This window comes from Pongo pygmaeus, chromosome 1, assembly GCF_028885625.2.
Source record: "Pongo pygmaeus isolate AG05252 chromosome 1, NHGRI_mPonPyg2-v2.0_pri, whole genome shotgun sequence".
NCBI lineage: Eukaryota > Metazoa > Chordata > Mammalia > Primates > Hominidae > Pongo > Pongo pygmaeus.
The window spans coordinates 211,620,692-211,644,388 of NC_072373.2; the positions used below are offsets into that span (position 1 = coordinate 211,620,692).

At 40.9% G+C, this 23,697-nt stretch overlaps 1 protein-coding gene across 13 annotated transcripts in view; it reads left to right on the plus strand.

Moving 5' to 3' along the window:
• UBR4 (ubiquitin protein ligase E3 component n-recognin 4) overlaps positions 1-23,697 on the plus strand; it is a 136,303-nt gene that overhangs the window by 14,322 nt on the left and 98,284 nt on the right. For all 13 annotated transcript variants that reach the window (XM_063667865.1, XM_063667903.1, XM_063667873.1 and 10 more), the window contains exons 9-25: positions 2,429-2,553; positions 3,449-3,508; positions 3,611-3,801; positions 8,423-8,522; positions 8,662-8,799; positions 9,333-9,450; positions 10,709-10,896; positions 11,825-11,984; positions 12,103-12,188; positions 16,785-16,954; positions 18,262-18,544; positions 19,273-19,408; positions 20,988-21,067; positions 21,570-21,698; positions 22,404-22,586; positions 22,726-22,851; positions 22,939-23,168. In XM_063667865.1, the coding sequence (XP_063523935.1) occupies positions 2,429-2,553; positions 3,449-3,508; positions 3,611-3,801; positions 8,423-8,522; positions 8,662-8,799; positions 9,333-9,450; positions 10,709-10,896; positions 11,825-11,984; positions 12,103-12,188; positions 16,785-16,954; positions 18,262-18,544; positions 19,273-19,408; positions 20,988-21,067; positions 21,570-21,698; positions 22,404-22,586; positions 22,726-22,851; positions 22,939-23,168 (2,503 nt within the window). The remainder of the gene's footprint in view (positions 1-2,428; positions 2,554-3,448; positions 3,509-3,610; positions 3,802-8,422; positions 8,523-8,661; positions 8,800-9,332; positions 9,451-10,708; positions 10,897-11,824; positions 11,985-12,102; positions 12,189-16,784; positions 16,955-18,261; positions 18,545-19,272; positions 19,409-20,987; positions 21,068-21,569; positions 21,699-22,403; positions 22,587-22,725; positions 22,852-22,938; positions 23,169-23,697) is intronic.

Below are 23,697 nucleotides of genomic sequence, written 5' to 3' on the forward strand. Positions count from 1 at the left end.
GTGTGTGTGTAAGTAAGTCTGTAGGTTTTTTGGCTATTCGTGGGTGTTGTATAATTGGACAGAAAGTAAGACTCAGTTAGAAATGCAAACTGAGTCATTTGGACCATATCCTGTGGACAGTAGAGACCATTAAAGATTCTGAGCTGTGAGAGGATCTGAGCTATATTTTAGGAAGAACATGCAGGCTGTACTGTACAAGGTATTTTGGTGTGGGGAAATATTGGAGGCAGGGAAACTACTTAGGAGGAATTGGCAGTCATTCAGGCAGCGTACATTTAGGGCCTCAGCTAGGGCAGCAGCATTAAGAGTAGAAAGTTAAGGATATATGTGAGAATATGTTCTCTCGTAGCTAATTTCCAGTATTGAGCTTCATCATGCTCTACCGTTGATTTTGCATTTTTAAATTTGGGGTTTATTTATTTTGATTTCCAGGGGATTTCATTACCCTCACATGGATCTCAATGTACTCAGTCAGTAAGTGATTAAAGTCAGTAAGGACTAGAGATTCTTTAAAAATTCGTAGTCGGATTAAAGATCCCAAATCTGGTTTGTTAAAATTTGATCACTTGGGATTTGATTTAAGGAAAGGGATTTGGCTATGATGTCTTTGAGAAATTCCAGGTATAGGATTTTTTTTCATAATCCTAAAATTTATTTTTATTTTTAATTTTTTGAAATTATTAGATTTTACTATTATTATTATTATTATTATTATTTTGAGATGGAGTCTCCTCAGTTGCCCAGGCTGGAGTGCAGTGGTGCAATCTTGGCTCACTGCAAGCTCCGTTTCCTGGGTTCACGCCATTCTCCTGCCTCAGCCTCCTGGGTAGCTGGGACCACAGGTGCCCACCACCATGCCCGGCTAATTTTTTTTTGTATTTTTAGTAGAGACGGGGTTTCACCATGTCAGCCAGGATGGTCTCGATCTCCTGACCTCATGATCTGCCCGCCTTGGCCTCCTAAAGTGCTGGGATTACAAGCGTGAGCCACCGTGCCTGGCCAGATTTTATTATTTATTTATTTAAGAAATACAGTCTTGCTATGTTGCCCAGGCTAGATTTGAACTGTTAGGCTCAAGTGATCTTCTCACCTCAGCCTCTTGAGTCCACTGTGCCTGGTTCTAGATTTTAAATTTAATGAATGAATTAATTATTTAATTATAATTTTTTTGAGATGGCGTTTTGCTCTTTTGCCCAGGCTGGAATGCAATTGCTCAGTCTCAGCTCACTGTAACCTCCGCCCCCCGGGTTCAAGTGATTCTCCTGCTTCAGCTTCCTGAGTAGCTGGGATTATAGGCGCCTGCCACTTCGCCTGGCTAATTTTTGCATTTTTAGTAGAGATGGGGTTTCGCCATGTTGGCGAGGCTGGTGTCGGACTCCTGACCTCAGGTGATCCACCCACCTGGGCCTCCCAAAGTGCTGGGATTACAGGCGTGAGCCACCACGCCCGGCCTTAATTATTTATTTTTATTACTTTTTTTTTAAGAGACAGAATCTTAGTGTTTCAGCCAGGTGGGAGTGCAGTGGAGTGATTATAACTCACTGTAGCCTCAAACCCCTGGGTGCAAATGATCCTCCCACATCATCCTCCCGAGTAACTGGAACTAGAGGCATGCACCACCACACCTGGCTTAGATTTTATTTTTAAAGCAATTTTAGGTTCATAGAGTTCGCATATCCTCCCTCTCCCTTATAGCTAGTTTCTCTTATCAGTAATACTTTTAATTAGTATGGTGGATTTATTACTGATGAACCAATATTGACATATTATTATTAACTAAAGTCCGTAGTTTACAGTGGGGTTTCATTTTTGTGTTGTACAGGTCTATGGGTTTTGACAAATGTATAGTGTCATGTGTCCATGATTACCATATTGTACAAAATAGTTTCACTGCCCTAAAAATCCCCTTTGCCTGTTCATTCCTTACCCCATCCCTCGACCCCTGGTAACACCACTGATTTCCACTGTCTCTCTAGTTTTACCTTTTCTAGAATGTCATATAGTTGGAATCATACAATAAGCAGGATTTTTAGATTGGCTTCTTTCTCTTAGCAGTATGCATATAGTTCCTCCATGTCTTCTCATGGCTTAATAGTCCATTTCTTTTTATTGCTGAATTAATATTCCATTGTATGGATATACCACAGTTTGTTTATGTGTTCTTCTATTGAAGGACATTCGTGTGTTTTGTGTGTGTGTGTGTGTGTGTGTGTGTGTGTGTGTGTAAGTTTTTAGCTTATTTGGATAAATACCTAGGAGTCTGGTTACTGAATTGTATAGTAAACCTATTTAGTCTTGCTCTTAATGGCATTTATTTTAAGTAATCAAATCATCGAATTGCTTGTGGGTGGGATGTGCTTTTGTGTTTCAGCTTTGGTGGATTCTTGGGTGCACTCCATGGCTGAGACCTGTGCATCTTCTTTTTCAGGTGTGAGTGTGGCAACCTGCATGGCCATCCTCCATGTGGGTAGTGCCCAGCAAGTGCGGACTGGGTCCACGAGCTCCAAAGAAGATGACTATGAAAGTGATGCAGCTACAATTGTCCAGAAATGTGTAAGCCAAAGATCTGGGGATAAGGGAACCTTGATTGTTCAAATGAGGGAGTATGGCCAGTTGCACTTTCTTCCATGATAGAAGAAAGAACTTAGAGTATTCTCCACACTACTTTCCCTGGGCACTAGTAGGTCTAAGAGGTAGGCATCCAGCCTGTTGATTTGGTATATTGGTTGATTTGGTATATTGCTGTTTCCCTGTCTCTGTAGAACACACTTGAAAGATTAACCATTAATTCAGCAAATACGTTTGAGGGCCTACTGTGTGTCAGTGTACTTTTAGGGAAATGCAGTAAACAGGAAAATTTCCGATAGTGATTAAGTGCACTGAAACAATCCATTGTGATTGATAGTGATCTGGGCCGGGCGTGGTGACTCACACCTATAATCTCAGTACTTTGGGAGGTGGGTGGATCACCTGAGGTTAGGAGTTCAAAACCAGCCTGGCCAGCATGGTGAAACCTTGTCTCTACTAAAGATACAAAAATTAGCTGGGTGTGGTGGTGCATGCCTGTAATCCCCACTACTCTGGACGCTGAGGCAGGAGAATCGCTTGAGCCTGGGAGGTGGAGGTTTCAGTGAGCCGAGATCACACCATCGCACTCCAGCCTGGACAACAAGAGTGAAACTGTCTTAAAAAAAAAAAAAAGTGATCTGATGTGGAGCTGGGCATGCTGCTTTTGATTCGGGGGAGGGATGGCTTCTGAGAAGGTGACATTTGATCCAAATGAAAAGAGGGAGTCAGCTCCATGTGCAGGTCAAGGAAAGTACGATGGAATGTATCATTGAAAAGAGGGTATTGAACTCTTCAAGTTAAATTGTTTGGGTAGGGTTTAGCATTTATGATGAAATCTGTCAGCTTGTTCAGATTTTTGTGTCTGTTTGATATTGTACAGCTCGAAATCTATGACATGATTGGACAAGCAATCAGCAGTTCTCGCCGGGCTGGTGGTGAGGTAAGAAGCGTATCTATCTCTGCTGCATACTTCCTATCTTGTCCTCTCTGAGATGTGAATATCTGTATGATTATGTTTTTTATTTTGTGCCTTTCACAACAGCACTATCAGAATTTCCAATTGCTGGGTGCTTGGTGCTTGTTAAACAGCCTTTTCCTCATACTGAACCTCAGTCCTACTGCGTTGGCTGATAAGGGGAAAGAGAAGGACCCGCTGGCTGCCCTCCGAGTCAGAGACATCCTTTCTCGTACTAAAGAGGGAGTGGGCTCCCCTAAACTGGGGCCTGGAAAAGGGTATGTGTCTACTTGATTGTAACTTATATTTTGTTTTATTTCCCTAACATTTTATATTGAGAGCGAGCTAGTATGACTTCATATCAATAGGAAAATTTGCCTTCCTACCTGGTTTGAATTTAACAACTAAGATAATGATCATGACCTGTTATCTCCACAGCATAGCTTTGTGATTTTTAGATAAGTCACTCATTCTCTTTGATCCTATTTCCTCATCTATCAAAGGGGAAAAATATCTGTGCAATATGTATTTCAGGAATTTTATGAAGTTCACATCAGAAAAACATGTTTCTGTCTTGTAAAGTGGGCTTGTTTGACTTGGAGTTGAGTACTTGCATGTATAACCCGTAAGATGAGAATATTGTCAGGGCCTCCTGGTTTGCTTCCTGTAATATTTGCTATTGTTTTGATGAACTCTGAAAGAAGAGATATGACCAATGTACTGTTCAGGTTTCGTTTTCTAAGCCCAGGTGTTTCTGGATTTTACTTTTTCATTCAATCCCTATTATATACTAGGCCCTATTCTAGGCATTGAGGATATAGCACTAAACAAAGTGACGTCCTTGCCTTTATGGAGTTTATTTTATATCTGGAGAAACAGTGAACAAATCTACTAATGAGTAGATTATAGATAATCATATATAAATGTTGTGAAGAAAAAGATGTCAGAGCGAGAGGCTGGAGAGTCATAGGGGCTTTTATTATTTTATTTCTTTTGAGACGTAGTCTCCCTCTGTTGCCCAGGCTGGAGTGCAGTGACGTGATTGTGGCTCACTATAACCTCCACTTGGTGAGTTCAAGCAATTCTCATGCCTCAGCCTCCCAAGTAGCTGGGATTACAGGTGTGTGCCACCACACCCAGCTAATTTTTGTATTTTTAGTAGAGACGGGGTTTCACCATGTTGGCCAGGCAGGGTCTCCAACTCTTGGCCTCAAGTGATCTGCCCACTTCAGCCTCCTAGAGTGCTGGGATTACAGGTGTGAGCCACTGCGCCCAGCCCAGGGCTATTATTTTAGTTATTTAGGATGGTCCAGAAAGGGCTCCAAAGACGTGATGTAGAGACCGTATGTGAGGTGACAGAGCTATGTAAATATTTGGGGTAGAATTGTTCAGGTTTGAGATGGAAGTATCATTGACATTTCTGAGGATCAGCAAGGTCAGTGTGGCTAAAATGGAGAAACCAAGGTGGGAGAGTGGTAGAAAATTAGGTCAGACAGGTAGCCAGTGGCCAGATCATCTAGGGCCAAGTGCAGTCAGTAACTGTTAGAAGGATTAAACAAGTGAGAGATGCAACCTGATTTATTGGTGATCTGAGGATAGACTGCAGGGCATAAGATAAGAAGGAGGGAGAACAGTTAGCAGCAAATGCATCATTCCAGATGAGATATGCAGGTGACTTGGATAGGGTGGTGTGGCAAAGGCTGAGAAAAGAGGTCAAATTGAAATATATTTGGAAGGTACAGCTGGCAGGATTTACTGATGGCTTGTATGTTGGGTGTGAAAAAGATGACATCACAATTTTTTGGCTTGAGGCCACTGGGTTGTATAATTTACTGATACCGGGAACACTTGTTTAGGAGTGGGTTGAATGGGAAGAAGGGGAAGAAATAAAAACGTAATATTGGCCATGCTGAGTGTAAGATGACTGTCAGACCTCTGTGTGAGATGTTGAGTGGGCAGTTGGATATGTGAGTCTGGAGTTTCAGGAAGAGGTCACAGCCTGGACTGCATTAACAAATTACCCTCTGAGCATCTTCTGTGTCCCATGCTCTGTGTTAGTTCTGGAGTGCTGTGATGAACATAAAAATGGGCATATTCTCAAGAGACATGAAATAGGTATCCATACAAATATATCTTTTTTTTTTTTTTTGAGGCAGAGTCTCGCTCTGTTGCCCAGGCTGGAGTGTAGTGGTGCAATCTCAACTCACTGCAACCTCTGCCTCCCAGGTTCAAGCAATTGTGCCTCAGCCACCAAGTAGCTAGGATTACAGGTGTGCACCACCATGCCCAGCTGATTTGTTGTTTTTGTTTTTGTATTTTTAATAGAGATGGGGTTTCGCCATGTTGGCTAGGCTGGTATTGAACTCCTGGCCTCAAGTGATCTGCCTGCCTCAGCATCCCAAAGTGCTGGGATTACAGGCATGAACCAATCTGCCTGGCCATGTCAAATTGTGTCTAGAGAGTATTAGAACAGGGGCATTTGACCTGGCCAGGGACATCAGAGCAGGCTTCCCCAAGGAAGTGCTAATTAAGCTGAAATCTGAAGCCGGTATTGACATGGTAAGGTGATAGATACTAGGCAAAGTAAGGAGATAAGAGTGTTCCAGAGCAAACGGTAGTTTCTGATTTTATGAGTGGCCATTTTCATTCTTGGCATTGTAAAGGGAAATGAAAGAATGCCAAGAAATATATCCTTAGAAGTAGCAGTTATGCTTTTAAAATGGCTGTTGTTTCTTCATATTTTAAAAGAATACATGTATGTTGTATAAGTGACAAGCCATACAGATGGGCATAAATAGGAAAGGTAAAAATGATCCCAAATTCTTCCACTCAAGTTGGTAAACATTCCTTCAGACATTTTTCTGTGCACATATAAAATATATATAAGTTTACAAAAATGGGATCAGTGTATATGAAATACTGCATCATCTTTTCAGTGACACTATTAAAATGTCTAAGTTTTTAATGGCCAGAAGTATTCCACTATGTAAATATACCATAGTTGCCTAATTCCTCTATTGCTAAGTGCTTATTTAGATTGTTCCAAATGTCTTGTTTTGATAACTTCCTGAAATATAAACTTTTGGGAACTTAATTGTCCTCTTGGGATGAATTCCCAAAAGTACCGTTATTAGGACGAAGGGCTCACATATTTAAACATTGGAAATGTTTTGTCAAACTACTCTTTAGAAAAGTAACACTAATTTGCACTGACACCAGCTGTGTGCTTATATGCCCATTTTCCCATGCTCTCTTTGACACTGGGCATCATTAGTCTTCATGTTTGCTTATCTTAGAAGAGAGAATGCTATGATATTTCATGTATTTGTATTTCTTTGATTACTAGTGTGATTGTATTTCCTTTCACCTATTTATTGGTCATTTGTATTTCTTTTGTGAACTGCCTTATGTCCTTTGTCTTGGTTTTCTTATTGGTATTTGTCATTTTCTTTTTAATTTTTTTATTATTATTTTTACAGAGATAGAGTCTCACTTTGTCTCCTAGGCTAGAGTGCAATGGTAGGATTATAGCGCACTGTAACCTTGAACTCCTGGGCTCTGGTGATCCTCCCACCTCAGCCTCCTGAGTAGCTGGGACTACAGGTGTGCACCACCATGCCCAGCTAATTTTTAAAATTTTTTTTAGAGATGGGATCTTGCTGCATTGACCAGGCTGGTCTCACACTCTTGGCCCCAAGCAATCCTCCTGCCTTGGCCTCCCAAAGTGCTGGGATAATAGATGTGAGCCACCGCATCTGGCCTGTGTTTGTTCTTTTTTCTTTTTGATTTATATGAACTCGCAAATCAGATATATTAACCTTTTGTTGTGTGGACATTTTGGACAGGAGGAAAACACTTTGCTTGAATATAATTTTCTTTTCTTTTCTTTTTTTTTTTTTTTTGAACAAAGCCTCACTCTATCGCCCAGGTTGGAGTGCAGTAGTATGAACACAGTTCACTGCAGCCTCCGCCTCCTGGGCTCATGTGATCCTTCTGCCCCGGCCTGTTGGGTAGCTGGCACCACAGGTGTGCACCACCACGTCTGGCTAAGTTTTTCATATTTTGTAGAGATGGGGTCTTGCCATGTTGCCCAGGTTGGTCTTGAACTTCTGGGCTCAGGTGATCTTCCCACCTTGGCCTCCCCAAGTGCTGGGATTATAGGCATGAGCCACTGCTCCAGGCCTCTCATTCTCTTAGATTTGTTTCCAGATGTTTTATAGAAGTTGGTAATTCAAACCTTTTTCTTTTCAAAATAATGATGCTTTAAAAGTTCAATCTACATTTAAAAGTCAGCATCTTTGCATAACCCATTAGCCTTGAACTGATTGTTTAAATTCCAAAAATTTTTCGATTTGGGAGTTTCTTCTATTCCAGGAGGTTTTATTTATTTATTTATTTATTTATTTGTTTGTTTGTTTTGAGACAAGGTCTTGTTCTGTCACCCAGGCTGGAGTGCAGTGGTGCAACTCAGCCTCCCAAGTAGCTGGTACCATAGGTACATGCCACCACGCCTGGGTAACTTTTTAATTTTTTTGTAGAGATAGGGTCTCCCTCTCTAGGTTGCCAGGCTAGTCTAAAATTGCTGGGCACAAGTGATCCTCTCATCTCAGCCTCTCAAAAGTGTTGGGATTTAAGGTGTGAGCCACCGTGCCCAGCCTAGTCCAGGAGTTCTAAACCTGAAGCCTGCAGATCCTTAGGCCATCTGTGGATGGGGTTCAAGGAGATTGTGAACTTCAGAAATTATATGCAGATGTATGTATGTACAATTTTTTTTTTTTCTGAAGATCCACAGAGTCTGAAAGGGGTCTGAGACCCCAAAATGGCAAGATCCACTGTTTCAGAAGTTGTAATTTATTGTTAATTATTTTAAGGATTGTGTTTTCCTTTTTCTTTGTGTAGGCATCAGGGATTTGGGGTACTCTCAGTAATATTGGCAAACCATGCCATCAAACTGCTAACGTCTCTCTTTCAAGACCTACAAGTGGAGGCCCTTCACAAGGTGAGGAGGTTATCCCCATGGTAATCAGCATATTGATTGCGGGATCCACTTCTGGCCAAGCAAGCTTGATCCATCAACTCAAGTTGTTTTTTCTGGCTGAGTAGTATCATTAATCGCCCTTTGATATCATTGCCTTCAGGGTTGGGAGACAGATGGCCCCCCTGCAGCCTTGAGCATTATGGCCCAGAGCACCTCCATACAGAGGATTCAACGGCTGATTGACTCTGTCCCACTGATGAACCTGCTCTTGACGTTACTTTCAACTTCCTACAGAAAGGTGGGTGGGAGTTAAGCCATTGATAATTTAGAAGAATGTCTCATTTTATATATATGATATATATTTTATATGATGTATATTTTATATATATATATATATATATATATATATATATAAAACCTTCTTGAAATGAATAAGACTGACTACACACCATGACCTTTATAGACCCAAAGTTTTGGTAATGGTGTTGATGAAGTGAGAAATTCTTAACGGGTTGAATCTATCCAAACATTTGAATCAGTTATTGATTATCAGTTTTGTGGTTCACATGGCTACTTGGTGATTTGTGATGATTGGCATACTGAAGCAGAAGCATAGAGGACACTATGGAAACACTCCTTTTTTCAATTCTTGTCCACGTCTCTGGTTAGTAGTGTTTTTGTAGGATAAAGTGATGAAAGTCCTTAATTAAGGGAGCTATTAAGAGGCATACTCTTGGATTTAGGAAAAATAAAAGAGATATGGAGAAAGTTTTCATGCGGTGCATGAGATTAAATAGGATGGCTCCGGTTTTGTAATTGTCATTTTCCTAGGCATGTGTCCTGCAGCGGCAAAGGAAGGGCTCCATGAGCAGCGATGCCAGCGCCTCCACCGACTCCAATACTTACTATGAGGATGATTTCAGTAGCACGGAGGAGGACAGCAGCCAAGGTAGAGGCCGCTCTTTTCTCTCTCCCAGAGATAAGCTATAAAGTGCAACAGGAGTGTTCTCAGCAGATTCCTGTAGTTTCCTGAACAAACAAAAGTTTCCATTTTGTTTTCACCTGCTTAGCCTGGACCTTGGTTTTATGTGCATTCAAAGATGACATGCTATTTAAGAGCAAGTTGAGCTGTTGATGAATGAATGATGGAAACAACTTTCAGCCAAGCCTGGGTTACTTTTCATTCCTTTCCCTCCAAAATCAGAAAACATCTCAATTGTTCCATATTTCTTCCTGTGTTGACTCGTTTTGTGACCTCTGCTCTAAGCTTTCTCAGTGAAACTCAAAAGGTCACATGTGAGGTGTTCGGTTTGGATGTTGTCATAGTCACAGTTTAGGGAAGCTTGAGTAGAGAAACCTAATCCTGTTGTAGTGAACACGCTGGCATGCCCTCCTGCCTTAGTTTGATGAGAGAGTGAATAAGGTAAGTACCTCAGATTCTTTCATAATCAGGTTTGTGGGAACAATGTGAAATACAGAGGGAGGCGTGATTCTTACCATCCTGTGATTTATGGTTGATAAGGCACGTATAAATTTGCTCTTGAAAATGTTTGGCTTGTTACCAGCGAAATAATGTGAAGTTGTTTTTGTTTCTTTGTTGGGCTCCTTAAAGAAAAATCGGCTGGGCGCGGTGGCTCACACCTGTAATCACAGCACTTTGGGAGGCTGAGGTGGGCAGATCACAAAGTCAGGAGTTCGAGACCAGCCTGGCCAATATGGTGAAACCCCGTCTCTACTAAAAATGCAAAAATTAGCCAGGCATGGTGGCACATGCCTGTAGCCTGTAGTCCCAGCTACTTGGGAGACTGAGGCAGGAGAATCTCTTGAACCTGGGAGGTGGAGGTTGTGGTGAGCCAATATTGCATGACTGCACTCCAGCCTTGGTGACAGAGCGAGACTCCCTCTCAAAAAAAAAAAAAAAAAAGAAAAAATCAGTTTTATTGGGGTATAATTTACATGCAATAATGTGAGAAATTCTTAACGGGTTGAATCTATCCAAACATTTGAATCAGTTATTGATGATCAGTTTTGCTCTTATTTTATGTATGCATTTAGATGAGTTTTGATACACAAATGCAATCTTGTAACCACCATCACGATTAGGATATCCTTGTGTTCCTTTTGACTTAAGCACTTTTAGGAAGCAGATGCACCAAAAACACTTTTAAAAAATATTTATTTTCGTTACTTTATCTTTCTCTATTCAGACGATGACAGTGAGCCTATTTTGGGGCAATGGTTTGAGGAGACTATTTCTCCCAGTAAAGAGAAAGCAGCACCTCCGCCTCCTCCCCCACCTCCTCCACTGGAAAGCTCTCCTCGGGTTAAAAGCCCCAGTAAGCAGGCCCCTGGTGAGAAGGGCAACATTCTGGCGAGTCGTAAAGATCCTGAGTTGGTAAGAGTAGGTTTCTAAGGTTTAGGGGAAGTGGACATGGGGAGCTAGGGGTATGAGAGGCAAATCATTTGAACTCAAACATTTTGTGGCTTGGATAACTGTAATGTTTAAAGATGTTTTTGCTTAGGACTTATATGTCTTGATTATGTGTCATTAAATAACTTGTGTGACTGTTACTGTTTCTCTACTGGCCTTTAGAATCACTTAATGGCTTTGTGACTTTGGGCAAGAATCTGAATTTTTTCTAGCCTTAGTTTTGTCTCCTATCATATGAGAGTGATTGTACCTGCATCTAAAGGTGTTGTGACATCTTAAAGAGAGACTATTTGTAAAGTGCTTAGCATAGGTCTGATATATCATAAGTGCTTGCTATGGTTGAACTGTTGGTTCAACTAGTATTGATTATCTAGTAAGTGTCAGTCCCCGTTCTGATGATGTGAGTGAGTCAGATACAGTTCTTGCCTTAATATATATAGCTTACAGTCAAGGATGTGGACAAAAACATTTATACAATAATTCAATTTTAGTAGAGAAGTTAAGAGCTAGGAATTCTATGTATGTGTAATAATCATTAATATAGGCTTCAGGATTGAATATATCAGTAATGAATTGGAGCTGGACAAAGGACCTTAGGAGAACAAAAGAAATGGGTCAGTCTATTTGGAAATCCTGTTTTCATACACTGTTTTGTAACATCTATTATATTAAACTGGAATGCCATTTTGTGTAAGTAGAATTACATGGGAAAGAGACACTCTCATAATGAAACTTAGGCCCACTGTAAGTGATTTAAAATCTGATTCTTTGATTCATCGTGTTTATTGCATGAGACCTATGAGCATATTTTATTTTCTATTTGTAATCAGAGTTTATAGGAACGCTGGGCTTATGACCCTGATAAGAGCTTTTTTTTGTGTGTTCCTTTCAGTTCTTAGGTCTGGCTTCCAACATTTTGAACTTCATCACCTCTTCCATGTTGAACTCTCGGAACAATTTTATCCGAAACTATCTGAGTGTATCTCTTTCAGAACACCATATGGCCACCCTAGCCAGTATCATCAAGGAGGTGGACAAAGATGGACTCAAGGGTCAGTAGACAAGATATGTGCATAATGGATTTTTTTCTCATGGAGTTTGGCTGTTGGCAGGGAGGTGTGGTGCATTCAATAGCTGCTTAAATAATTGCCTTTTCTACTTGTCTTCAAGGTTCATCAGATGAAGAGTTTGCTGCAGCTCTCTATCACTTCAACCACTCACTGGTAACCTCTGACCTTCAGTCACCTAACCTGCAGGTTTGTGTGTGCTGTGACCATCTAGGCAAGAGCTCATGAGACCAGCTTCCATAGGCTGCAGCTCCAATTGTTTGTTTGTTTTTTTGAGATGGAGTCTTGCTTTGTTACCCAGGCTGGAGTGCAGTGACATCATCTTGGCTCACTGCAACCTCCACCTCCCAGGTTCAAGCGATTCTCCTGCCTCAGCCTCCAGAGTAGCTGGGATTACAGGTGCGTGCCACCATGGCTGGCTAATTTTTGTATTTTTAGTAGAGACGGGGTTTCACCTTGTTGGCCAGGCTGGTCTCGAACTCCTGACCTCAAGTGATCCGCCCGCCTCAGCCTCCCAAAGTGCTGGGATTATAGGCGTGAGCCACTGCGCCCGGCCTGTAGCTCCAATTGTTAAGGAACAGTTTGTCGTTAAATCCCCTCCCTGGAAAGAGCATTGAGAGGTGATTCTAATATGTCCCTGTGCCTTATATTTACGATCATTTCCAGAAAAAAAAATATGTCCTTTATCTTAAGTCAGTAAGCTTAAAGAAAAGGAAAACCCACAAAAACAAACAGAAACTCCTGATGATTATGCTAGCAGAAAAGTGGACAAATACACAAGCAGGCAGTTTATATGAAAAGAAGTATAAGTGGTCAATAAACATAGGAAAAGTATTCAACATCCTTAGTAATTGAAGAAAGACAAATTAAAATGTGTGTTTTAAAAGAATCAATCAAATTATAGGAGATAGATGCTCTCATATACACTTGTACTTGCAAACCCACCACCAAAACAAAATCTAGGACATTGACTGTGAACTTCCAATCTTCTGGTTCTCTCTCCCCACTGAAATAGCTGATGTCTTGAATCCTAAATCTCAAGTTCCTCATGTCCTTAGTCATACATGTATATGTATGTGTATGTACATATATAATCTATATTCCTTAAATTTAAAAAAAATTTTAATAATTGCTTGTAGTTTTATAGCAAATGACATCATGCTCTATGTAATGTTTTCAAGCTCTCTCTTTTTTCATGTAGTATGATATAGTACTGTATTGCCAAGATTCATCTATATTGTTATATATTTCTATAGTTCTTGTTTGGACTACTGTATGATATTCCATTATGTTTGTGACTCAAAATCACAATGAGATACCACTTCGCTTACTCCCATTAGGGTGGCTGTTATTAAGTGGAAAGTAAGTGTTGATGAGGATGTGGAGAAAGTGGAATTCTTGATGCATTGCTTGTGGGAATGTAAAATGATACAGTAGCTGTGGAAAATAGTATGTCAATTCTGCAAAAAATTACATATAGAATTACTATATGGTGGCACATGCCTGTAGTCTCAGCTACTCGGGAGGCAAGGTGAGAGGATCACTTGAGCTCAGGAGTTTGAGGCTGTAGTATGCTATGATTGCGCCTGCAAATAGCTACTGTACTTTAGCCTGGGCAACGTAGCAAGATCCCCATCTGCCAAAAAAAAATAGAATTACTATATGATCCAGCAACTCTACTTATATACCCCAGAAGAAATGAAAGCCAGGGCTTGAATAGGTGTTTATCCACCTATGTTCATAGCAGTGTTATTCACAGTAGCCAGAAGATGGAAGCAACCCGGGTGTCCATTGACATTTGAATGGATAAACGAAACATCCAGCCATACAATGAATGTTATACAGCCTTCAGAAGGAAGGAAATTGTGACACATGCTGCAACATGATGAACCGTAAAGACATGATACTAAATTAGTCAGTCACAGAAGCGCGAATACAACCCCGTATGGTTCCACTTCTGATGTACTTAGGTAGTCAAATTGATAGAGACAGAAAGTAGAATGGTGGTCGCGTGGGGCAGGGAGGTGGGAAAATGGGGACTTGGTGTTTAGTGGGTACAGTGTTTCAGTTTGGAGAGATGAAAAAGTTCTGGACCTGGATGGTAGTAAGGGTTGCAGAATAATGTGTATGTGCTTAATGCCACAGAACTGTTCATGTAAAAATGGTTGAAATGGTAAATTTTATGTTATGATACTTTACCACACAAGAAAAGTAAAACAAAAATAGTGCCTGGTACCTAGTACTAGTACCTACTGAAAATGTTAGCTCTCTTTATAATTGTATTATTGTTTAATATTATTATTGCAGTCTCTTGGTTCATTTGTTCAATACATATTCATTGAGCACCTCCTATGTGCCAGGTACTATTATAGACACTGAAGAAATAAAGATAACTTGAGTTAGTGTGGGCTCATGAAAAAGGAGGGAGATACGGCATAGGACATTTTGCAGAGATCATGGGCCATTATTTGAATGGGGTGAAGAGCATGGAAAGGAAGGAGTCTTGGATATTGCCTGAGTTTAAAACTCAAATGAAACTAGAAGGATGCTATTGTCATTAATAGAGACAGGAAAGTCAGGAAGGAGAGTTGGTTTGGAGGTAAGGGAGATTGGGTTTTGTTTTATTTGTTTTTTTTTTAGAGGTGGGGATGTTACTATATCTCCCAGGCTGGTCTTGAACTCTGGGCTCAAGCAGTACTCTTGCCCTCAGCCTTTTGGGACTATGTGTGTGTGCCATCATGCCTGGCTGGTCCGTCCTTCCTTCCTTCCTTCCTTCCATCCGTCCGTCTTCCTGATGGGGTCTCGCTATGTTGCCCAGGCTGCTTGAACTCCTGGCCCAAGTGATCTTACCACCTCAGTCTCCCGTGTAGCTGGGACTGTAGGTGTGAGCCACTGTGCTCGGCCTAAGGTTTCAGTTTAACTGTGATGAAGTTTTGGGGTGCCAGTGTCTAGAAAATAGTTGGGACAGTGAGTCTGAAATTCAGGAATTAAATTGGGGCAATTTTTGAAGTAATGAGAAACAGTGAGACTAGCAAGATAGCTGCAGGCTGAGGCTGAACCCTTAGAAATGCCAGTATGAAAGAGGAATGGAGGAAGGGAGGACTCAGCCAGAGTTCTGCTGCTAGATGGACTATGGTGCAGTTTGACTTCATAGAGAGTCAGTTACCTTACTTAGAGCTGAGAAGGAAGGATTGGGGTGGAAGGGAAAGACCAGGTTCCTATGGAATGTTAACTCATTTTTGTGGCTCTGAAGACTGAAAAACTGACACAAAGATGAAAAATGAGCTAAAAAAAATAGCGTTAAAAAATAGCATTATAAGGAATATATGTTACTTATCCATATATATGGCTAGGTACGCCCCTTGATTTGAACATTTAGATTTTTTTTTCCTGATTTTTACATTATTAGAATTGTGCTACAGTTAGTATTTTTCATGTAGCTCAGGTAGGTTTTTTTTTTTTTGAATTGTTTCATTTAACTTAGGAATTAAGAAGTTGTTTATGACTTTGTTGAGCATGGTGGTTAAGAACGTGGTTTTAGAGGCCGGGCGCCGTGGCACTTGGGAGACGGGTAGATCACTTGAGGTCAGAAGTTCGAGACCAGCCTGGCCAACATTGTGAAACCCCATCTCTACTAAAAATAAAAAAATTAGCCAGGCGTGGTGGCACACACCTGTAATCCCAGCTACTCGGGAGGCTGAGGCACAAGAATTGCTTGAATCCGGGAGGTGGAGGTTGCAGTGAGCTGAGATCGCGCAACTGCACTCCTGCCTGGGTGATGGAGTGAGACTCTATCTCAAAAAAAAAAAAAAAAAAAGAACATGGTTTTAGAGATAAACCTGGCTTTACCACTTAGAGACCTTCACCTTCCCTCATCAGTGACATGGAGCACATAATACTTCCTGTCTCTGCCTGGCACATCCGGTGTGACAACAAAGTATGCTCTGCGCTTAGCTCAACCTATGGTAACTGCCTAGTCCGTGGAAACTGCTCTTGAGGCCAGCGACATTTTGCGAAACATTCATTTCCAAGAAAGGGTCCTTGAGGATGTAGTATAAAAATATGATTTAATTCGGCAGACTTAGAAATTTATCCTACATCCCACAGTAACCATGCTTTGTGTCTTCTGAAGCCAAGTGAGAAAGCAGGCATTTGTCTGGTTTTCCATTGGCATCCTGCTCAGTGTGCGTGTGTGTTTGAGAAGATAATTTGCAGCTTAGTTAACTGAGCTGAAAATGAAGCTCACTTGAAAGACATGCTCCACCTGGAGGTGAAGAACAGCCTTGTTGAGTTGTGGGTGCCTTGAGATCTCATAGGCAGAATTTCTCTGCAAATACTGCGGATCTCTAAGTTGTTGGATCTTCCCCTTTTGGGTGTTATTTGTATTATGTAACTGATTATTAAAGAAAAACTATTAGCTATTACAGTTGTTCAAGAAGTTTGCTTTCAAAGGCAACAACTTTTCATGTTTTGTCCATTTACAAAATTATCCTGATTCTGGTGTCTCAATGCTTTTCGCCTTTTTCAGGAGCCCATATCTGACACTCATTAACTATAAATGTTAATGAGGTTAGATCAGTAAGTTTTCACGTATGTTTTTCTCATTTGTTGACCTAAATGATCTTTATCCAAACTATTCCAAAATCTGAATTTCTGGGTCCTTCTTTCTTTAAAATATTCTGTTCAATATTAAAATAAACAAACAAACGTTTGAGAACATAAATAACCTTTTGACTTGATCCCATGTCTGTTTCCTAATGTTCTGTTCCATGTCTTTCTTGTCAGAACACACTGTTGCAGCAGCTAGGAGTGGCTCCTTTTTCTGAGGGCCCTTGGCCCTTGTACATTCACCCTCAAAGCCTCTCTGTGCTTTCACGCCTCCTGCTCATCTGGCAACATAAAGCCAGTGCTCAAGGTGACCCTGACGTCCCAGAATGCCTTAAAGTTTGGGACAGGTAAGATACCTCTAAGAGAAGGCTATAGAGAAGGTTATTTCCTTTTTTATTTGTTTGACTTCTTTGTAGTTAATCTGTGGCTTTGAGGCATTGCTGTAATGATAATGTTTAGAGTGGGGAGGGTAGAAGAGGGATGGAGTTGGAGATGTGCTGTTAAAAAAACAAGTATGTCAACTTTGGTCTGGAAATAAAGTCTCCCTGTAGCACATGGGGGATTTGGTTATAATTATTAGATGGAACCACAATCTTGAACAGAGCCAGTTTTATCCTGACCTGTTTTTTTGAAAGACAAGCAGGGAAGCCAGCTCTGTCCTTGGTTATTTTGCTTTCAACGTGAAACCACTTAGGGGCACTTGTGGTCTTTTTTGGACAAATTTTAAAGAATTTTTTTCCTTGGGGGAAGCTCAGATTAATCATCTAAATCCGCTTTAGATGGACCTGTATTTGCCATTTTTGTTTACATGGTTAGAAGTCTTCAAAGCAGTTTGTTTTCCTAAAAGGCTTTGCTTTCTGTTCCCCATTCTAGGATCAAATAGCTCTAATGCTGGATTTGAGAAATCATAAACCTCCTTGAGTGCCAAAGACCTACTATATTTTTCCTGGTGGAATCTTGCAAAAAGGCTGAGAGGGTCGAGGGGTGCAATGAGGGAAACCCTTGTTAAACACACAAATCTCTTTCCTAGTATTAAAACACAAATCTCTTTCCAAATAGCCAAAGGCAATGGAAACAGTTGGCTACATTCATTCCTTTTTTGCATAAAAGCTCTTCTGACAAATTCTCTGAATAGTATAATTTCTTTTTTATTGCTTTATAGTCTATTGAGTTATTTTTGACTATTATCATGCAGTGATTTTTAACCTGTAGTATAAACTCTCAAAACTAGAATTAAATGATAGAATCAAAATATGGGGAAAAGTAATTGAATTGGTTCACCTGTCCAAGTTTATTAATCAGAAAGGAACAATAGCAACATTTTTGTGGGGGAGCTTGTAGTACTTTTCATGGTCACAAATGACAGGGTGGGCATTAACACGCCTGTGTTAAGGCTTGCCTCAAGCGATCCTCCCCTCGACCTCCCAAAGTGTTGGGATTATAGACTGAGCCACTGTGCCCGGCTGGCCAAGTCTGACTTTTTTTAGCCAAAATTTAGTTTCTGTCTTCTCTTTACCATGTAGCCTTTTTTCTTCCTTAATTTGTTATCTTACTGCCTGGGTTTAGGAAATTTAACTCTTCTAGTGCTTGACATTATAACTCCTGGGGAATGCTCTTTTTCCCACCAGATATAGTCATCTTTTCTCTCTGGTAGGTTTTTGTCTACAATGAAGCAGAATGCCCTGCAAGGCGTGGTGCCCAATGAGACAGAGGATCTGAATGTAGAACACCTGCAGCTGCTCCTCCTCATTTTCCACAATTTCACCGAGACAGGCCGGCGGGCCATATTGTCGCTTTTTGTCCAGATCATCCAGGAGTTGAGCGTCAACATGGATGCTCAGATGCGCTCCGTGCCGCTTATCTTGGCTCGCCTCCTTCTCATCTTTGATTATCTGCTTCATCAGTACTCCAAAGCCCCTGTGTATCTATTTGAGCAGGTACAGACCAACACATTCTTTTTTGCTTCACCGTTACTGAGAACTTTATTCTTCTCAATGGTTACCATGATCCGCAGCCCAAATGACCTGCTCACTTTAGGTTTTAGGTGTTGGTAGATTGATGGGTAGGATTAGGAGAACCACTGAGACTTGTACTTGATGTTTAGCTGGAAGTGATACATGTAGATTACTTGATTTGATGCATTTTTTGAAAGTGGAATGTAGGCTGTGTTCAAAGGCATTCTCCCACGAATTGCCCTGCTCTACCTGTGTCTGATGCAGTGCCCTGAGCATCGGCCCTCGATGAGTATTTGTTAGTGGTTGAATGACAGGTAGTAAATTTTATGGATTTGTAAATTCCTTTGTTGTAAGGATCCAAAATGAGGATAGGAGGATCTGTTCAGACTTAACTGTGTACAGCATTTCTTAAAATGTTTCATTGAGCACTATTCCCTTTATGTTGCACCAAAAATTGCATTCCAAAAGTAGTCACAGAAAAATCTTTAAATTTTTATTTTGGTTTGTGAGTTTCCCAGGCTTTGGTATACCAAGCTATTATCATACCTGAGTGAAAAGCTGAATGGTGCCCAATAAAACAGAATATTTGAATGTAGAACACCCACATTCAGATTACCAAGATTCAGTGTACCGAGCTATTATCATGCCTAAGTGAAAAGCTGAATGGTGACTGTGTATCTTTCTTAATTTCAGTATTTGTGTTTTAAAAGGTACAGCATAACCTGCTAAGTCCTCCCTTTGGGTGGGCAAGTGGATCCCAGGACAGCAACAGCCGCCGGGCAACCACTCCTCTCTATCATGGATTCAAAGAAGTAGAAGAAAACTGGTCTAAGCATTTCTCATCAGGTCAGAAAGAAGATTGTCAATAAGAAACAGACTTACTGATTCTCATTGGTAGGGTTGAATTTGAAGCTTAGAGACCCTTGGAGGATCTTTGGTCATTTGCTTTAGTGTAATCCCTATGGGTGGCGAATCACCTATGGATTAAAACATTTCAGAAATGGACTCCCACATAGCCTACATTTATATTTTTTAAAAAATTGAAGCCGGGCACTGTGGCTCATGCCTGTAATCCCAGCACTTTGGGAGGCAGAGGCGGGCAGATCATTTGTGGTCAGGAGTTCGAGACCAGCCTGGCTAACATGGTGAAACCCCATCTCTACTGAAAAAATACAAACAACATTTAGCCAGGCTTGGTGGTGCCTGCCTGTAATCCCAGCTGCTCTGGTGGCTGAGGCAGGAGAATCACTTGCACCAGGAAGCAGAGGTTGCAGTGAGCTAAGATTGCACCACTGCATTCCAGCCTGGGCAGCAGAACAAGACTCTATTTCAAGGGAAAAAAAAAAAAATTGAGGCTGAGCATGGTGGCTCATGCCTGTAATCCCAGCACTTTGGGAGGGCAAAGCGGGAAGATCACTTGAACCCAGGAATTTGAGATCAGCCTGAGTAGATCCCATCTACCAAAAATTATTTTAATAAGTAGCCGGGCATGGTGGCACATGCCTGTGGTGCCAGCTACTCGAGAGGCTAAGGTGGGAGGATCGTTTGAGCTTGGGAGGTTGAGGTTGCAGTGAGCTGTGATCACGCCACTGTACTCCAGCCTGGATGACAGAATGAGACCCCTGTCTCAAAAAAAATAAAAACTAAAAAATAAATTTGAGAGACAAGAAATCAGAATCCTCATGTCTGGCCATAGGATACAGTATATGGATTCTTGCCACTCTGTGTTATTAATTTTCCTTATTTTCCCTTAGAATTGTGGTTCTGATGTACAGCTAAGTTTCCTTTTGAGTCTTGGTCCAAGAGGTCTGGTCTTGGATATGCTGGTCTGAAACTAATGTGAACATGAGATTATCTCTAGTGTTTTTCTCATATAGCAATTGTCTGTTCTTTGGATGAGGTGTTTCTTGTGTTCATTTTTAGTGTGTGTTTGCGCTTACCCTGAGGATTATTAGATGTTAAGTGTGTTTTGTGGAAACTTTTGTGAAGCGTTAGTGTGAGTTTACTGTTATCTCTTACTATTTGATGTTAGGGAAACAGCATGTAAGTTTAATGTGTGCAGACGAATGATATAATTTGTTGATTGATTTGATTCTAGGGCACCCTACTTAACTCTTAGAGCAGTAGTTCTCAATGGGTGATTTTGCCCTCTCCCCTCCAGGACATTTGGCAATGTCTAGAGATATTTTTGGTTGTCACAACTGAGGGTGCTACTGGCATTCAGTGGGTAGAGGTCAGGGCTGCTGTTAAATCACCTAGAGTGCACAAGATGGCCTCCCACAGCAAACACTTATCTGGCTCCAGATGTCAATATCGTTAAGGTTGGGAAACCTTGCTATAAAGTATTTTCTGAGTTTTACATTGCATACTAGTTAGATAGAGTTAAGAATGGAACCATTCTTTTAATCAGCACATTACTTTTCAGATGCTGTCCCACAACCCAGATTCTACTGTGTCCTGTCCCCAGAAGCCTCAGAGGATGATTTGAACCGACTTGACTCTGTGGTACTAGGAGTTTTAAAACTGCATTTTATATGTGGGTCAGATGGTTTCCACCAGAATCAGCCTACTGGGGGGAAAGGGAATGACTGACTTTTTATAGACAGGAAATGTGGTCTGTGTTACGATTTGAGCTTATTCTAATAGGAAAATGTTACTTGGATATTTATTTGTTGGGTGCACTTTGTGGGGTTCATCGTTTCTGGATTGGCACCTCTGACACTTGATTTTTGAAGACAATCTTTGTTAGCATTTTTCACATGCAAGTATTTTAATGGACAAAAATAATTGTCTTACTTTCTTATTCTAAAGCCAGCAGTTGTGTGCTCACAATAGCTTGCAAACAGTGTGAGTAATGTCCCAGAATGGGAATCTGCTCCAAGGAGAAATTAATGAGTATGATTTGATGGGATATTTTGTCAATCATGAGGATAAGTGATAGTGCATAGGCAGTAGGAAAAAATACTTTAAAAATAAGGAAATGATTGTCTTTCTTTCTTGATATCAGGCATGTGACGTCCTTTTCTCCAAGCTTGTCAAGTATGATGAGCTTTATGCTGCACTGACAGCCCTGCTTGCAGCTGGGTCCCAGCTTGATACAGTTAGGAGAAAGGAAAACAAGAATGTAACAGCCTTGGTAAGACCATGGAACCCTGAGAAGTCTTTGGGTTGTGTTTGATCATTGATCATTTCTATCAGCAATTTCCTTCTGAAATGTGATCAGTTTATTGAATATTGATTTGCAAAACTGACTGATACTTGAGTATTTCTAGGTAGTTTGGGTAGCTATGTTCACCTTAAAGATAATTTAATCAGCTGTTGCATTTTTTTGGTTATCATTGAAAGAACTGTAATTTAAGAGTTAGTGGTCCCCGCCAAGTGCTATATCTCCTGTGAATACTGGTTGATGTGTGATATTGAAAGCCTCACACTTGAGATTTTTCTGTGGCTCTGTTAATGTGTCTCTATATTCTAGAAGCAATTCCAGGCCACAAAAACGGGCAGCTGATTGCAGGTCTGCTAAGCAGAATGTTCTGCCCTCTTTTGGTTAATTGGTAAATTATTGGGGAGCCAAAGTTGTCTTGGAATAGCCTTTTTGTTCTGTGAAATGTGCAGAATATGGAACAAATTATTTGTATGTGTGTTCTGCCATTTTCTGCTAGGTGCACTCTCTAGAAAGATCTGGAGAATGGACTTGGGGGCCATTGATTTTAAATCTCAATTTAAAATCAGGACTCTACACAGTTCTGCTTTAAAAGTTGTATTTGGAGTAGTTCGTACTGTGAGGGAGATCTTGAGGCAATACTAAGTGCTACCTCTATGCTCCTTTTCCTTTCTCCAGGAGGCCTGTGCCCTTCAATATTACTTCTTGATACTGTGGAGGATCCTAGGAATTTTACCACCATCAAAGACTTACATTAACCAGCTATCCATGAACTCACCTGAGATGAGCGAATGTGACATCTTGCACACTCTGCGATGGTCTTCTCGGCTCCGGATCAGCTCCTATGTCAACTGGATAAAGGTAACACAGAGCTTGCTGCTAAGACTATTCAAAGCCAAAGTGCTTTGTGCTTACTGGAGCTTTTAAATTTGAAGATAATGAAAGCTTTGGACTCTGCCTATAGTGATCTCCTAAACACTTTTTCTTGCTGTCCAAATAGGATCACCTTATCAAACAGGGAATGAAGGCTGAGCATGCTAGCTCACTTCTAGAACTGGCATCCACCACTAAGTGTAGCTCAGTGAAATATGATGTTGAAATAGTAGAGGAATACTTCGCTCGACAGGTATGTAGTATTGGAACCTAAATGATAGAACTTGGTTTCTACCATAGCCCATTGCCACAACTAATTATATTTTGCATATTTTTAAAGATCTCATCCTTCTGTAGTATCGACTGTACCACCATCTTGCAGCTGCATGAAATTCCCAGTCTGCAGTCCATCTACACCCTTGATGCTGCCATCTCAAAGGTCCAGGTCTCTTTGGATGAGCATTTTTCTAAGATGGCTGCTGAGACTGATCCTCATAAGTCGTCTGAGATTACCAAGAACCTACTTCCAGCCACGCTACAACTCATTGACACCTATGCATCGTTCACCAGGTGTGGTGAAATGCCTGCCCAGAGATGCACATGCACTCTTCACTCTGTGCACATCCCCCATTGACTCAGAATTTGACATTTTTCCCTTTCTTCAGCTTAGGGTTTTTTTCCCCCATGGTATAATGCTTTCTTCTCTAGTATGAAGGGGTGCTTGATGAGGAAATTTTCAAATAGTGCAGGAGGAGTCAGGAGGAAGTTTAATGTCTATAATTCTTTAAATATTTTGTACAATTTTACTTGTAGGATACAGAGAAAGGTAATTTTTCTAAACACTGTCATTTCTGTTATTAACTGAGTTAAAGCTCCTTAAATGCTCTTTATTTATTATTATTAAAAAAGTTTTTTTTCTGAGATGGCATCTCGCTCTGTTGCCCAGGCTGGAGTGCAATGGTGCGATCTTGGCTCACTGCAACCTCCACCTCCCGGGTTCAAGTGATTCTCCTGCCTCAGCCTCCTGAGTAGCTGGGATTACAGGCATGCACCACCACGCCTGGCTAATTTTTGTATTTTTAGTAGAGACGGGGTTTTG